The 16,935-nt window shown below is 33.7% G+C and overlaps 1 protein-coding gene across 3 annotated transcripts in view; it reads left to right on the forward strand.

Annotated features, from left to right (window-relative positions):
* LOC136026588 (RNA polymerase-associated protein CTR9 homolog) overlaps nt 1–16,935 on the forward strand; it is a 42,147-nt gene that overhangs the window by 22,294 nt on the left and 2,918 nt on the right. For all 3 annotated transcript variants that reach the window (XM_065703296.1, XM_065703299.1, XM_065703298.1), the window contains exons 6-11: nt 1,080–1,302; nt 5,065–6,252; nt 9,122–9,232; nt 10,550–10,758; nt 13,223–13,435; nt 15,828–15,971. In XM_065703296.1, the coding sequence (XP_065559368.1) occupies nt 1,080–1,302; nt 5,065–6,252; nt 9,122–9,232; nt 10,550–10,758; nt 13,223–13,435; nt 15,828–15,971 (2,088 nt within the window). The remainder of the gene's footprint in view (nt 1–1,079; nt 1,303–5,064; nt 6,253–9,121; nt 9,233–10,549; nt 10,759–13,222; nt 13,436–15,827; nt 15,972–16,935) is intronic.

Consider the following 16,935-nt stretch of genomic DNA (forward strand, 5'->3'; position numbering starts at 1 on the left):
GATATTGTACCCCTTAGCAAGGAAAAAAGGAACTTTTGTCCATTATTGTTAATATAGATTAATGGAGTAACTTTTTTTGCCTCAAAATATAAACACTGTTAATCAACGAAAACCCAAATGCCCTGTGGCATAATTAAGCGCATTACTTGTTACAAAGAAAAGGAAAAAATCATTATTCAGACTACATTTTCAATAATTTAAACATATCAAAATAAAACAAAAACAAACTGACAGTACTAGGTTGCAACTTGTTTCTTAAATACATAAGAACTGAACCCTATCAGTGCACTCTCGAATTGGTAATGGAAGAGTTCCATACTTCTGGTCCAATGTGGCGAAGGCTAAAACTGGCCCTAGTTGTTGGTTGCAAATCTGATGAAAAATACGATCAGTAAGATGAGGGGTAATTACGATGTTGAAAATTTGTCATAAAAATTGAAGAAAACCTTGATGGAAGTTGATCAAAAGCAAAATCATGCAAATACAGAAATAGAAATCAGATGGATCTGATTTATAGAAAATATACGGCAATATCCTTATAGAAGGGTGTAAGACGAGGTGCTATCTCGTCACCGACAGCGTTAAGAACAGTATTGTAAGGCCACAATCAAAGTCACCTATGACTTATGTTCTGCGTGGTATTTATTTGTCTTTGATTGGTTATGCAGATGATGTTTTTGAACCTGAGCCGGTCTCTGCATAGGCTAGAAGCTAATTTTATCTAGATAAAACTGGAATCCTTCCATTTGTTTCTATTTCGGATATGACTTTAAAACGTCATGTCTTCTGCTGGCAAAAATTTAGTTTTACGTAACAAAAAGTATTCGAATTTTCTGTAAGGAGCTTTTTAAGAATACCAGAGATTTCCGCTTTCAATCCTACAAGCAAGTCAAAATTTGAATAATGACATCAATGGATTGTTTTTACTTGAAAAGGATATTGCATAATTTGACTAAACAGGGTAGAAATTTTTTTTTTCATAAATACCCTCAGACCAATTATATACCCTCGGGCTGACATTTTTGCTCAGATTGGTGTGTTCTTCGCCTTCACACATCTTATATGGATTGTTCTTATAGGGGTGATACTGAAAACGCTGCCCAGTGCTTCGAAAAAGTTTTAAAAGCTCAGCCAAATAATTATGAGACAATGAAGATTTTGGGGTCATTATATGCACAATCATCAAATCAAGCTAAGCGAGATATTGCTAAAGGACTTTTAAAAAAGGTGACTGAGCAGTGCTCTGATGATATTGAAGCTTGGATTGAACTAGCCCAAATTCTTGAGCAAAATGACCTACAGGTAAAATTATTTGCTTTTCGACATTTTGAATTTCTATGTAGGTTACGCAGAGCCCTTTAGAAGCAACTCTGTTGACTCCAAAATAAATATGAGAAACTGTATTATGTAATATATTGTAACCATAGTTAATTAATATATAAAACTAAGAAAAGCTGAATTTCAAAATCCAGAAAAAAAAACATGTTGTGATAATGTTGAAAATGTATTCTAGACCTTATTTGTAATTAAATGGACAAAAAAAGAATGTCTTAGAAAGCTACAATATCAATCTGAACAGCGAAAAAAGATTACCGACACTTTCCAGAAGTCATACTTTTTATAGGCCCCTTTCTCAAACCTGAATTTTTATTGAAGTTTTGCACACTGCTTATTCAAATTACCAAGTTTTTTTTCTTACTATACTTTGCTATACCTATTTCTTCTATACCTTTTTATACAACTAGTACTCTTAATTGGTCCGCTCTCAACTGTAAAATTATATCGATCTTTTGGACACTGCTTATTGAAAATGTCATCTTTTTAGGACATCTTTTGATGAACATCTTTTAAGATAGCATCTTTTAAGGTTACATAAGATTTAATCACTATAAAATATGCATACAATAGTGCACTATGCTAATCCCCCCAAAATTAGTTGTTTCCTAATTTGTTTCAAAATAAATATATTTAGATAAAAATTCTCAACAGTTTTTCTGCTGAGACATCTTCCCACCTTACTAGAGGATGTCCTGCTTTTGTTTGGTCTTGGATGATAGCAAAAAGCACGATTTTATGCTACATATCACCCTCTTGTCGTAAAACGTAATCTACCCCTCGAGCTTCTTATGTTATAGCCCTTGAAAGCAAGGTTAGCCTACATTTTTCACAAAGCTTATTGTATGATGTTGCTTATGCAAAGTTTATGATGATGATAAAAACGTATTAATAATTCTCATAATGCCATCAAAGCTGTATGCATGGATACGCTCTATAATTTGTATTCTTTAGGGCCAAATTACCTCTTTCTGCAAGTTTTAGTCATGTATATAGGGTCGCCAACTCTAATAATTTACCTCAGTTCTTTATTCGACTCAATTCTACTGTGGTTAGAGCTTTATTGAGGGGTTACAATTATCCGTAGACTATTCCTCAATAAAACCTTTGGTATGTCTTTCTCAACCTCCGTGGCACCTCACTTTTGATGTGGATAAAGATAAAACGAGGGTTGAAACTATACGTAGACAATTCCTTTGTAAAACGTTTAGTATATCTTTCTCAACTCTTCATAGCACCCACACATTCGGAGACAGGCTTGAACATTCTCATTATTATGGCTTTTATTACGGCTCATTACTTTATTATTATTATGGCTCATTATTATGGCTTCCAGTGTATTACAGCCCTTGAATGTAGGATTGAACTAAATTGGTCAGAACGCATATTATTTGATATACAGTTGATCAAATGAATGCTTAGTTTTCCCTTTACAATTCTTCTGTAAAACATTTAGCATATATTTCTCAACCCTTCGTAGCACCCACATTTCTTAGCCGGGATTGTAAATTCTCATCACCGTGGTTTTCAGTATATTATAGCCTATGAATTTTTGATTTGATCGAATTCGTATTGTAAACTATCGAATTGTAGTTTAGCCGAATTGTAAACTATCAGTTTATAGTTTGATGTGTAGTTTACTTGATCAAACTAGCTGCTCCCAGGTTGATAACCTTCGTAACAGCTAAATTTCAGAGCCACATCTGACCGTTGTCGTCACTGTTGCTTCTGGTATATTAATCTTAGTGCTAACTTTTTATTGAACTTAATTTCTAGCCAATAAGCTGCTTTGCCGATCAGCTGTAGCAGTCCGGTTTTATTTCATGGAATTTATTATTTTATTATGATTCAAGAATAGGACTCATCTAGATGTATCTCCTTCACATAATGAATTTTTTTTTGTAAATATATAGGCCTACAAAATTTTTGAGCAACTTGACGTAAAGGTAAAGTCTAATGCCTTCTATATTGTTTAGGTCAATTAGATCTTAATTATTCAAAAGACTTTATTTGACCCAAATGGTTTTCAAACCAAATCGCTTTAGTTAAATGTTGGCTAACGAGGAGAAACAAGAAAATTTGAAAAAAAAAAATCCCAAAAAGTTTAGGGAAAATATTTGTCCTAGATTTTATCTAAATAATTCAGGAATTAAAATAGTCGAACTTTTTTGAATATTGCAAAGTTAAGTGTTGAGCTATGTAGTGTGTGCAAGTGATAATGCGTGAATCGACCTCTATTGAAGTGAAAGTCATGCTCACACTTGTTCTATCTTATTTTGTTTTTATTATTTTAGTTCCTTGATATTTTGTGGGGAAGGGGAGGGGGTTCATCATTGAAGATGACTGTCAAGGGCTCAGTAAAAAAAAATTCATTAAGAAACAACAGCAAGATAATTTATTCCCCATTTTTTTCAAATTGAAGCATTCGGATTTTTTCGTAAGTCCCAGTGTGTTCCAGGAGAGGGATTTCCCTTTTTATTTTTATCGGTTGCCCTGGGCACTAGGGAACTATATCAAGATTATAGTTATTTTTGTTTATTATTTCTGTGTTAAATGATTTTTTTATGTAAATTATTTTTAGGGGTCACGGAGTACATATAATAGTTCAGTCAAACTGTAAAATAAAACATAAAACTGGCTCAAAGATTTTAATTGAAGTTAGTTGGGCTAGAAAAGTGTCAAGCAGGGGGTTTCACCGTTAATGTCTTTGGAAGTTCTAAAATATGGCAATTCAGCTGTTTTGATGATAATAATTTTAAAATTTGGCTGTTAATGATGTCTGATCTTAGTTTTTGAAAAATGAATTTGCAAAGATTAAAAGGTGTCAATAAACGCCAAACGCTAGATGCTGGTAATTTTTACAACATTAGTGCTAGTTTTAAGGTGACTCTTAGAAGTGACCGGCAATCTTTGGGCCGATAGGCGGAATGGAAGCACATTTTCAGTGTTTCTTTTAGCTCTGCGAAAAAAATTTGAGTTTCGGTTGATTAGGTACAAAGTCTACTGCTAAGAATAAACCGCAAATAATAAATTGATTAATTTAGGAAGATGTCTAACTAGTCATACTTTTGCTGAATTCGTTATTGACAATATTACTGATTAATTAATATCACTGACGGGGGTCAGTGGCGTGACTCTGTAAGCTTAGCCAGAGTCGACCCAGCTCTAAATGGGTACCTGGAGAAATCTGGGGAAGGTAAACAGGAAGGGTGTGCGAAAGCACAGGATGGCTGGCCCCCAACCCCCCATTGCACTTTCTGGCTGAAGGGCCAAGAAACGGAGATCAGCACCGCCGGTACGGACTGTAAAGTCTAATGCCGTATCCTTTACCTTTTTTTTACCTAATCCCCATGGTAAAGTTTAAAGGTAAGGTTCTAATGCGAAGGTTTAATCAGAGAGCTTTTAATAACACAATCCAGATCTCTCTTGCTCTGAGTTTGCCAATCTTTTTTTTTTTTCAAAGCCCTTAAAAATAATCCAATAAACACAATCTTAATGTCTACGCACTAATGCTAATTTAAAACATAGCTTAGTTCTATTCTTGCGAGGTGATATATTTCATTACCCTTGCTTTCTATTTCTCTTTCGCAAATGTGACGCAGAGCTTCCGCTGCTGACTGCGAAAAGCTAATGCGTCAATGTAGAAGAGGCTTCAGAAGCTTAGGTTACGTTTTACGAATGAAGGGTGATTGTTAATAATTTTTTTTGTAAATACAATTTTACTTTCAGGGCTCACTAAATGCATATAATACTGCAGTCAAACTCCTCAAAGAAGACTCAAGTATCGCCCCGATCCCTCCTGAGATCGTTAATAACATTGCAGCCGTAAAATACCGTTTAAGCCATTTGGACGAATCGAAAGACATGATGGTTCATGCCCTGGAACGGTGCAAAGCAGAAACTGATAATGAACCGACTTATTACAACTCTTTAGCTGTTACACTGAACTATAATCTGGGTCGTCTTCATGAAGAGACTTGTCAGCTTGATGCTGCTGAAAAAATTTATAAAGACATCCTTCGTGAACATCCTAATTACATCGACTGCTATCTACGTCTAGGGTGTATGGCACGAGACAGAGGGCAAATTTATGAAGCTTCTGATTGGTTTAAAGAAGCGTTGCAGTTTAACGCTGAGCATCCAGACGCTTGGTCCCTCATTGGTAATCTGCATTTGTGTAAGCAGGAATGGGGACCGGGTCAGAAGAAATTTGAGCGTATTTTGAAGCAGCCAACGACAGTTAATGATAGTTATTCTCTTATTGCTCTGGGGAATATCTGGCTGCAGATGCTGCACATGCCGTCGAGGGATAAGGAAAAGGAGAAGAAACATCAAGAGAGAGCTTTGAATATGTACAAAACTGTGCTGAAAAATGATCCAAGGAACATATGGGCAGCTAACGGTGTTGGTGCCGTTTTAGCCCATAAAGGCTTTATACAAGAGGCGCGGGAGATTTTTGCGTCTGTTCGCGAGTCAACAGCCGAATTCTGTGATGTCTGGCTTAATATTGCACATATATATGTTGAACAGAAGCAATTCATCAGTGCTATCCAAATGTACGAAAACTGTTTAAGAAAATTTTATAAACACCAAAATGTCGAAGTTCTGGGATATTTAGCACGTGCCCAATTTCGTGCTGGAAATCTTCAACAAGCGAAAATGACGCTCATTCGGGCTCAGCATGTAGCGCCCCAGGATACTGTGATTCTATTTAATTTGGCTTTGGTCCTTCAGCGCTTGGCAACGCAGGTTTTGAAAGATGAAAAATCAGTGTTAGATACTGTCCTGAGGGCTGTTAGTGACCTCCAGCTTTCTCAGAGATACTTTCAGTGGTTGTCAAGTCATGGAGATCGAATGAAGTATGATTTGGCTGTAGCAAGTGTTGAAGCCAGGCATTGTAGCGATCTTCTGTCTCAGGTATAGTGGTAATTTTCATTTTTTGTGTTCTAATTCTCATTTTTTTTAAACCTGCGGTAGTGTTAGCTCCAGTCTAGCTGAAGTTAGGTGTTAGCTTCTGTCTCACGCATGGTGGTAGTTTTACTTTTTTATTTTTTAAACCTGAGACAGTTTTGGCCCCAAGCTAGGTTAGGCATTGTATCGATCTTCTGTCTCAGACATGGTGGCAGTTTTAATTTTATTTTTTAAACCTTATGTGGTTTTTGGCCCCAAGTTAGGTCAGGCATTGTGTCGATCTTCTTTCTCAGGCATGGTGGCACTTTTAATTTCATTTTTTTAAACATTGGGTGGTTTTTCGCCCCAAGTTAGGTTAGGCATTATATCGACCTTCTGTCTCAGGCATGGTGGCAGTTTTAATTTTATTTTTTCAAATCTTGGGTGGTTTTTGGTCCCAAGTTAGGTTGGGCATTGTATCGATCTTCTGTCTCAGACATGGCGGTAGTTTTAATTTATTTTTTTAAACCTTTGGTGGTTTTTGGTCCCGAGTTAGGTTAGGCATTGTATTGATCTTCTGTCTCAGGCACGGTGGCAGTTTTATTTTATTTTTAAACCTTAAGTAGTTTTTGGCCCCAAGTTAGGTTAGGCATTATATCGATCTTCTGTCTCAGGTTTGGTGGCAGTTTTAATTGTATTTTTTCAAATCTTGGGTGGTTTTTAGTCCCAAGTTAGGTTGGGCATTGTATCGATCTTCTGTCTCAGACATGTTGGCAGTTTTAATTTTTTTTTTATTCCCTGGATGGTTTTTGGTCCCAAGTTAGATTAGGCATTGTATCGATCTTCTGTTTGAGGCATGGTGGCAGTTTTAATTTATTTTTTTAAACCTTGGATGTTTTTTGGTCCCAAGTTAGGCTAGGCATTATATTGATGTTCTGTCTCAGGCATGGGGGTAGTTTTAATTTAATTTTTTTTTACCTTGGGTGGTTTTGTCCTAAGTTAGGTTAGGTATTGTATCGATCTTCTTTCTCAGGCATGGTGGCAGTTTTAATTTTATTTTTTTAATCTTGGATGGTTTTTGGTCTCAAGTTAGGTTAGGCAGTGTATTGATCTTCTGTCTCAGGCAAGGTGGAAGTTTTATTTTATTTTTATAAACCTTGGGTGGTTTTTGTACCCAAGTTAAGTTTAGCATTGTATCGATCTTCTGCCTCGGGCATGGCGGTAGTTTTAATTTTATTTTTAAACCTTAGGTGGTTTTTGGCCCCAAGTTAGGTTAGGCATTGTCTTCTGTCTCAGGCTTGGTGGCGGTTTAATTTCTTTTTATTTTATTTGTTTTAACTTGGGATAGTTTTGACCCCAGATTAGGCACTGTCGCGATCTTCTATCTCAGGCTTGGCGGTAGTTCTAACTAAAAAAAAAAAACGATGACGGGCAGTTTTAGCCCCAAGCCAGGTTGGACATTGTAGCGATCCTCTGTCTCAACTATGGTGGCAATTTTTATTATTTTAATTGAACTTTCTCTTTCTATGGTTTATTTTAGCCAAACGGATATTTAAAAATATAAAAAACTTGTAATTTTTTTTTAATTAAGATGTAAATTGAATTAAAAATTTAAGCCCGAATATTTTTGTTTCGCGTCTGGAAATGCTTATCAACGTGATGAGTGAAAAACTAGAAAAAACGAAAAAAAAAGAACATGTAAGAAACAATTTTTGTAGGTAGTTATTAATTTTTCCATATTTGTGTTTTGCCCTTTTTCTTACAGGTGGCACTATTTGTAGTTTCTCTTATGTGTAACTAGTTTATTCTTGTTTGTTTTGTTTTTCTGTCTCTCTCTGATGAAAAATGTTCTATCTGCTTGCCTTTGCTCTAATTAGCCTTGGTTCTCAAATTTTTCATCACCTGATTTTAGTTAAGAAATCAACGGACTCGGCCTTGGCTTTTAAAATCTAAACTTTCCTTAATGCCAGCTTTACCCAATATGGTACCAAAGTAGCAGGACAGTATTTTTCTTATTTAGTTTTAAAAAGTTTACCCGGAAAAAAAATGAAGCGCTGTTTTCATTTTATCTTTAAACACAATAAGATCTAAAAATCTATTTTACTATTGAAAGTGCGAAAGTTTAAATACTTGAAAATAAACCGTTTTATGGGGATTTTATAATTAGTATTTTATTTCAATGTTAACTTGAATATTTGTACAAGGATGTATCCAGGACTTTACTTGGGGAAGTTGGTTGTGAGGGGGAGTCACAATTTTGTTAACGCATCAAAAATGCGCTAAAGTTTTACGTTTTTACGAGTCTGTAAAAAAATTTACGAGCTTCTGGCTATTAAATATTATTTTAAAGCTTACTTTTAAGTAAAACCAATCTCCAGGGTATAGGAAACAACATAGCCTCGGTTTGGTATCTGCTGTCAGGGTTAACTTGAATATTTGTACAAGGGTGTATCCAGGACTTAACTCGAGGAAGTGGGTTGTGAGGGGAGAAGGGTTACAATTTTGTTAACGCATCAAAAATTCGCTAAAGTTTTACGTTTTTACGAGTCATTAAAAAATTTCACGAGCTTCAGGCTATTAAATTTATTTTAAAGCTTACTTTTAAGTAAAACCAATTTCCAGGGTATAGGAAACAACATAGCCTCGGTTTGGTATCTGCTGTCAGGGTTGACTCTTGTAAACTCGACAGGTTTTTTCTGTGTTTTTTATTGACTTGATCTACTATTTCCTTATCCCCCTCCCCTCGTTCCCTCAACCCTCTGTGCATTGTAATAGGAGAGGCATGTTTTTCCCAAAAGGAAATATAATATTGTACATTCTCGAAACTTTGTTAAAGACTGAATAACTTTCAGCTTCAGAAATCCCAATGCTCTGCTTTCACTTTTGTTTCTTCCAGGCTCAGTATCACGTGACTCGTGCTCGTGCTGTGGACGAACAGGAAAGGGCTATACGACAGAAGCAAGAAGAAGAAAGGCTTGCTGTCAGGAGAAGACAAGAAGAAGAACAGGTTTCACTCTCTCTTACTTTTTCTTTCCACTCTGTCTCTCTCTCTCTGTCTGTCTCTCTCTTCCCCCTCCTCCTCCACCCTTCCTCTTCTTTTTCTCCCTCGTAGGAAGTGTCCTCATAGCAGTATTTCGTATCACATTGATTGAGTTGTCAGCTTTGGTATTTATTAACCCAAAGAAAAGTTCATGGATCTATTTGAGAGTTTTTCCACATACAGCCATCTAATTTGATTTTATGGCTGGGTGGACCCATATACTGTGGGTCGACTACAAGCAGTCAAGCCTATTAGGCTTTGTCACTTCTTTGCCTGTGAGTCCAAAAAAAAATGATTCCCCTGTTTCGAATAGAAGTCCAGTAGACATTGTCCGTTATGGGTCAACCCATAATCAATCCGATAACCACGTGACTAAACATGGGTTACACAACCATCTCCTAAGAAATTGAACAGTGAAGGAAAGGAAAAGGTTATAAAACTGAAAAACGGCCCTAACAGTCGGGCCAAAGAATCGGACCAAATCTGACCAAGCATGGCCCTGATTCTATAAAAAAAAATATTAAAAGAAAAAGTAAAATAGTAGTAGTAACTAATAAAGATTGGGCAATCAAGTTTTGGCAGAATCACAAGAATATTATCAATCAAAAAGAAAAAAAACTACTTCCCTTTGCATGCTTCCCAACCTAATAGAAAAATATGTATTCTCTCCCCTCCCCCACCGTAATTCACTTTATTTAGTTGATAGCTAGTTTGTCTATTCAGTAAAGGAATGGGTAAGTGGCATAGGTAGATAGGGTGTGGTGGAGGTCAAATTTTGGGTAGTGTCGGGCGATATTGAATATCGATATATTGCACCATGCACGGAACGATTTCTGTTCTTTTGAGTTTCGATGTCGCTCCGTACTTCCAGTGTAAGAAATTTTTTTCTAATTTAATGACTGAAAGGTAGAACCAACTTTTAGGGAAATATATTAACATCCGGCTTATTCTGAATAGCCAGTATCTATTTTTCTTTATCCTGAGCCCAAGTAATTCAAATCAAGATTTTTGTAATATTTATTCATTTAATGGAAATTTATGTATTTTACTCATTGCCTTATACTCTTTAATCTCAATTTTTGTTATTGAATTTTGGCTAAACCTAAGGTTAATCTGAGAAAAAAAAAACGATTAGAAATATCTAAATCGATATATCAAATATCGATATATCGTTTAATTAAACTATCGCTCAACACTAATTTTGGGACAACTTTTGATAATAATAATGTTTTTTCTTATTACCCTCCTATAATAGGCCACTTCCTGATTTTCTTTGTTTTCAAGCGACGCCTTCAAGAGCTCCGCCAAGCTGAACAAGAGAAAAATGCCCGCATTCGCGAAGAATACAGAGAAAAAATGAAGAATGCAATGATTATCGAAATGCCAGAAAGGAAAGACAGGAAAAGGAAAAAGGATGAATACGTTTCAGATGATAGTGATGTCGGTCCTTTACCTGAAGCTGGAGAGAAACCGATAAAAAAGAAGAAGAAGAAGTAAGTTTTTTCCTTTAACTTTTTAATATTATATGTTTATAATAATATATTTATATTATGTTTTAATATAATATTTTATTATTATACTAAAAGATGGTTTGTTATTATAATAAGACTTTATTACTTATCATTATATTATATTTATTTCATTATTATAAAATTTTAAAATTGCATGTTCAAAAATTGGCAGTCTAAAATTTAAAAGTTAATTTCCTTTTTCTTTAATTGACGTGGTATGACTCAAACAAGCCAGAATTCTTTAAAAAAGGAAGAGAAACGTCATAGGATCATCTAGGTCTAAAACTCGATTAAGGAGGGCTAGTAGATTTCGACTAGAAAACTAGGGGTTCAAAATAGCATACGAGAAAGTGTGTTTTTAGGTAACTATTTTCAAGTTTCTTAGGCAGGAGTGTTGAGGATTCACCTCCGCTCTGGACGTATTCGTCTTAATTATTTTGTTATCTTTTTTTATATTGTTCCTGTTTTGTTTGATTAAACTATTTGTATTATTATATTATTTGTTTTATGTTCATTTTTTAACGAATCATATTATTTTTGTTTAATCATTTTTCCTTCTTCTATGTGCAATTCTTCATAAAACATAATCTATAATGTAATGTGTACTGTTAAATTAAAATGAAATTTCTGTTATCTGTAGTGTATTGATTAGTGATTCCTGTGTTTGCATTGTAATGACTTAAAACGTGATTACAAAAATTGAAAATAACTAGGAAAAATTTAATAAGAAAAATGGAAAAATCGATAAAATAAAGCAAAAAAAATTAAATTAACAAAGTTGAGAACAATTTATTTTTACAATATTAAAGAAAAATAAAACATGTTTTTTCTGTCGTTGTAAAAAGTGTCATTTTGGAATTTTTTTTCATTTGGGGATATTTATTAGCGTTGTATATGTGTGTGGGGGGGGGATATCACTTTAGGTAGCTCAAGTGCTTTTGACAATTCAACATGAAAAATTAATTTTGTCCAACAATAATCCGTGAAGAATCAAAAGAGAGAGAACCTTGTAAATCTGATCTTCTCTTATGGTTTACGTTCGCTTTTGCTGCAAACATACAGCTATAACCCACACTTAAAGGAAAGCTTTCATTCGTCTTAGATATATCCAATGTCTAAGCCAAATTAATGGGATTTCTTAGAAATTCTTTAGAAAGTAGTTTAAACTTGCTTAAAAATAGACAAATTTTTGCATGCATCTAACGTATTTTTCAGTAAAGCAAATTTCAAAAATTGTAATTGGGTGTAATTGATAAAGCTGAATCTCAGTATTAATTAACATCAAAATTGTCGTCTTTTGTTGAAAGATTAAAATCGTAGGACTGTAAAAAGTAACGTACGAAAAATTCTTATGGGAAATATAAGATAAGAAGATATTTTCACTTCGTATGTCAAGTAAGTGACTTTCTTTGTCAAAGCCTCTATTAAGCTTCAAACTCTTATAAGACTTGGATTTGATATTTTTAAAAGCCTTCATACTCTTCTAGCATATAAATATGTAAAATGTTTTAGAAGAAATAAGAAAAGGTAGATTGTAAGTGTTATTTGATTTCAACATTTTGAAACCTATGTTCTGTTGCAAAAAAAAAAATTAAACGAACTCAAAACTTGCTATTGTAAATTGTGTATTTCACTATTCTTTTATATTATGAATTATGGCCGGATAAATTCTTGTAGTATCACAAGGTAAATGTCGCAGTTGTTCCTTAATATTATTCCCATGTAACAGACTTACCTGAGTCATAATACCTTTGTTAGAAAATTCCTTAAAATTGTGGACGAATGCCATGAAATAAAAAAGAAAAAATTTTGTATCAGGTAATTTCACTAACTGCATTCTAAAAACGAAAACTTGAAAATATTTTCTATATTCAACTAAATAACAGAAAATAGCTCTAAAACTGTTTTCAGCTGATATTTACAGGCTTTAATCAAAATTGGTAACCGTATACTGTAGTCAAAGCTAGTGATCACCAGTGGCGGTCCTGGCCTCTCTTATGCATGGGGCAAAATCTTGATTAGCGCCTCTCCTTGACTCCCATAAATTTTCATGCCCAATTTTAACAAAATTTGAATAAGAATATCATAAAAAGATGAAATTTCGTTGAATTCAATCTACTCACTTTTATTTTCAAAGAATGGTGAGGGAAAATATGGGGAAAAATGAGCATTCAACTGGGTTATACCTACCGCGATCTACCCCCTCTACTTTATTTTAATAAAAATAACATTTCAAACAATAGCAAAATGACTATAACCACTTGAAATTTTAAGCCTCTAAAATTTCTACGCCCGGGGCAAGTGCCCGCTCTGTCCTCCCTCTAAAGCCGCCTCTGTTGATCACTCTTCTTTCTCACTTTTTTACTTTGTGTTTTTTTATATGATGATTTGTAAATTCCGTTCTTCATATTATTATAAATTTTCTTCTTTTTTTTCTCTCTTTTAGGGAAACTGAAGGAAAACGCCGTGGAAGAAAGAAGGGATCAGATGGGGAAGACGAAGAGCGTGGGAGACCAAGAAAGAAGAAGGGACCAAATGAAAAGAAAGGAAAGGGGAAAAAAGTGGAAGATCAAGGGATGAGTACGAAGCAAAAACTGAAAGTTGTCTCTAAAGCTATAATTAGCTCCTCTGAAGATTCGGATGAAGAAGGAAAAACAAGGTTAGTCCCCTCTCTCCATTCATTTCTTCTTCTTTTTTCTCTTTCACCCAAAGAATTTTTCCGACTTTTAGTGAAATTTGCTTGTGTACATGACTAGATCTATTTTTTTATTTTTTTTGGGAAAACGAGCTAGTCCCTTATTTTTTTTCTTTCCTCAATGCTTTGTCTACTCCCAAGATAATGTGTTTTCCTCTTTTTTAGCATAATTCAAAACCAAAAAAAAAAATCAGGGAATACTTTTTCCATTCGCTCCTCTTTATGATTCGGACGGATCTTGGAGCCAATGACGTCATTTTGAATCATAATAGTTATTTTATGTCATTTTTCAGCAATAATTTTGAATTTTCTATTTTTGAACAATTTCTATGTGGTTGCAAAGTAGTTTTTAATTCTAAGTATATATAGAAGTAGAATTTTTTATGTCTTTACTGTAATATTTATGTAAAGGTTATGATAAAGCTAATGAGTAGAGTGTAGACGAGTTTAGTCATAAAGAATACGAATTCCCACACAGAAATTATTTAGTAAATTATTTGATCAATTTAAAAAATTTAATATTCCTGTTTTTCATACCTTGAGCCATCATTTTTGCTGAGTTGAAACCAACTCAGTTCAGTAACAACGTTGAAACAAATCAAGCTCAAATAATGAATTTTAAAATATCAAAACTAAGGTTAATAAAATTGTTATTTAACTTGAGATTTACAAGTTTTATTAACACTATAATAGCCTCACCTAGGGGTGGGTTTTAATGCTCTTAGAGCTAGAATACAGGGATACTTCACTCACTGAAAATTGAATTCAGTGATGTAATATTCCAGTTATGTATCTCGTGACACAGTGAGCATAACCTTCTTCAAATACATTTTTTTATGTTTTTATTTCGGCATTTATTTCGACATTTTAAAGATATTTTTTAGATAGATAACTTATGTAATTTAATGTTATGAATGAAAATGAAAAGGTAAATTAATAAAAATAATTTAAAATAAATTTTTGTTTTTATGCCTCTGAGAAAGATTTTTTTTCCTTCAAATGATATTCTGGAGTTAAAATAATACATTTTAATGAGGTATATTTGACTACCTTAGTCGGAATATTTTCTATTTGTTGTGTAACTATCATGCAATAGTACCATCTATGAAATTAGTTTATAAAGAGCGTCTGCAACGTTCAGAAGACTTTCTTGCTTTTCTTTTCTTTCTTTCTTTTTGAAGTCTAATTTTTTTGCAAATACCATAAAAATAAGTATATTCTCGCGATCAAGAATGGGCTGTTGCCATAAATCTTTTAGCGGAATAAATGTTTGGAAAAATTCTAAAACGACATTTTTAGGCAATTCATGTGGTGGTAAATAACCACCATGCAGTGAAAAATCTATGCATTTCTCTTGTTGGCAAATATTGACCATATAGATGTCATTTTGACAACAATGGACTATAGCCATTGATCTATTTCCTGAACAAATATAAATGAAAATTCTATGCTATTCGCGTTGTAGTAAACAGCCACTTTGCAGGTGGTAAGACTGTTGGATTCTCCAACATTCCTAGAAGAATTTTGTTATTTTTGTTTTTTTGTTGTTTATGTGAAGAAAAATTTGTATGCTTATGGCTTGTTTTTGTTATTACCTTTTATGCTTACCTTGCGCGGCCTGTAATGCTTGCGTGGCCTGTAATAGCCACTTTGCTGGTGGTAAGAATGTTGGATTCTCCCACGAAACAAAAAATATTAAAGAAGACTCTTTGAAGAAAGTTTTGCTGGTATCCCCTCCGGGCGCAGGCTCCTTAGAAATCAAAAATTGTCTTCGATTTCTGGATATTTCTTATTCAAATTATTCAATAGAATTTGTTTTTATTATTCCCCCTCAGAATAATTCGGTGTACAGACCTAATATCTGTAGTTTTGTTATAAGTTAATGCATCTATGTTTGTAGACAACCTAGAAACTACTAAAATTGTTAATCAGTTTGGTGTCAATTTAAATTGTAGGCTGATAAAATCAATACCTTAATATTAGAAAAGGCTTTTTTGCAAAATCATTGTTTTGTAAAATGATAGTCATGCAAATTTGTTGTGTTCCAATAAAAGTATATATAAATCGTTTTATATGACGCTGAAAAGGGTCATCTATGACAACAACTGGTCAAGTTATGAGAAAAAACCTTTTTGATAAGTGGCAGAATGCCAAAATTAAGAAAAGCATAACCAGTATTGCCTAGCACATCCTAAAAGTAATAATTAAGAAAATAAAACAAGTTTTGTGAAAAGTTGAAACGATGAAGAGTGCAGAAAACTCATGGTGGAATGTAATGACATTTTTATGACATCTGATATTTTTATATGTCTTCTTGGTACATATTACATACAATGACATATTATTCTTATTTTAGAAGACGCATTCGTTCAAGATCTTCCACATCGAGGTCACGATCCCGCTCTGTCTCTAGGTCCCGTTCCCGCTCCCTATCTCGATCACGTGTTTCAAGATCGGCTTCAAGATCCGTTTCTCGTTCTCGTTCGAGGTCTGCCTCTGTGTAAGTTTTTTATTCTTTTGGATTTTGTACTGGAAACATGGTCGTAAGGCCCATTTTTGGAATAGTTTTTAAGATAAATATTTTTATAATCTAGGCTAGATGTCGTATAAGGAGTAATTATGAGCTTTAAAAAAAATACCAAAAGTATTCTAATTTTCATCTTTTATGTTGAGAATATTTTATTTTAAGACTTAATTTTATAACCTAAAAAAAGAAATCCCAAAAGCATATTATTTTTTTTTTAGTTTTTATTCTAAGGAATATTTTAAGACTTGTTTATTTACGACTTTTGTTTTCTCTGTGGCTGGGAAATATTATTTCTTCTTGCTGTATTTTTGGTTCTTATTTTTCAATGCAGTATGACTAACTATAATTCAAGTGATATGTGGGTAAAACTTTCAAATCTCTGTATAACATATATGGCTAAAACCCCTAATCATAGTTGGGGTATATGCAGCTACCTGGTTAAAACGGGACTCTAGCCCATAGAAACCAACACTTTAAAACGCGTCAAAAAACAATGTCAAGTGAGGAAGAATTGCCAGTTGAAGCTGATTCAGGATTGGTAACTATAATTTCGATCAATATTAATGAATACTTATTTATTAAGATTTATGTTTTACGAAAAAGTACTCGCATTGTATTTTTCCTCGCAATTTTAATACCACGTGGGAATGGCATGAGCTTAAAATAAGAAGAAGAAATACGTAAAAAATTTCATTTTGTTATATTTATATTGTTTGTTTATAGCATTGAAGATACCATACCTTAGTGGAATTAACCCTTATGCCTCCAGAGTATTCCTCTGGTAAGGCGCAATGTTTTGTGCTGTTAGATTTTGGTAGCCTTTTTACTGTATTAAATAAAAAAACGAGTTTTTTTAACTGAAAGTAAGGAGCGACATTAAAACTTAAAACGCACATAAATTACTTCGTATATGAAAGAGGCTGCTTCCTCATCAACG

The sequence above is a fragment of the Artemia franciscana genome, chromosome 4, assembly GCF_032884065.1.
Source record: "Artemia franciscana chromosome 4, ASM3288406v1, whole genome shotgun sequence".
NCBI classification, from domain to species: domain Eukaryota; kingdom Metazoa; phylum Arthropoda; class Branchiopoda; order Anostraca; family Artemiidae; genus Artemia; species Artemia franciscana.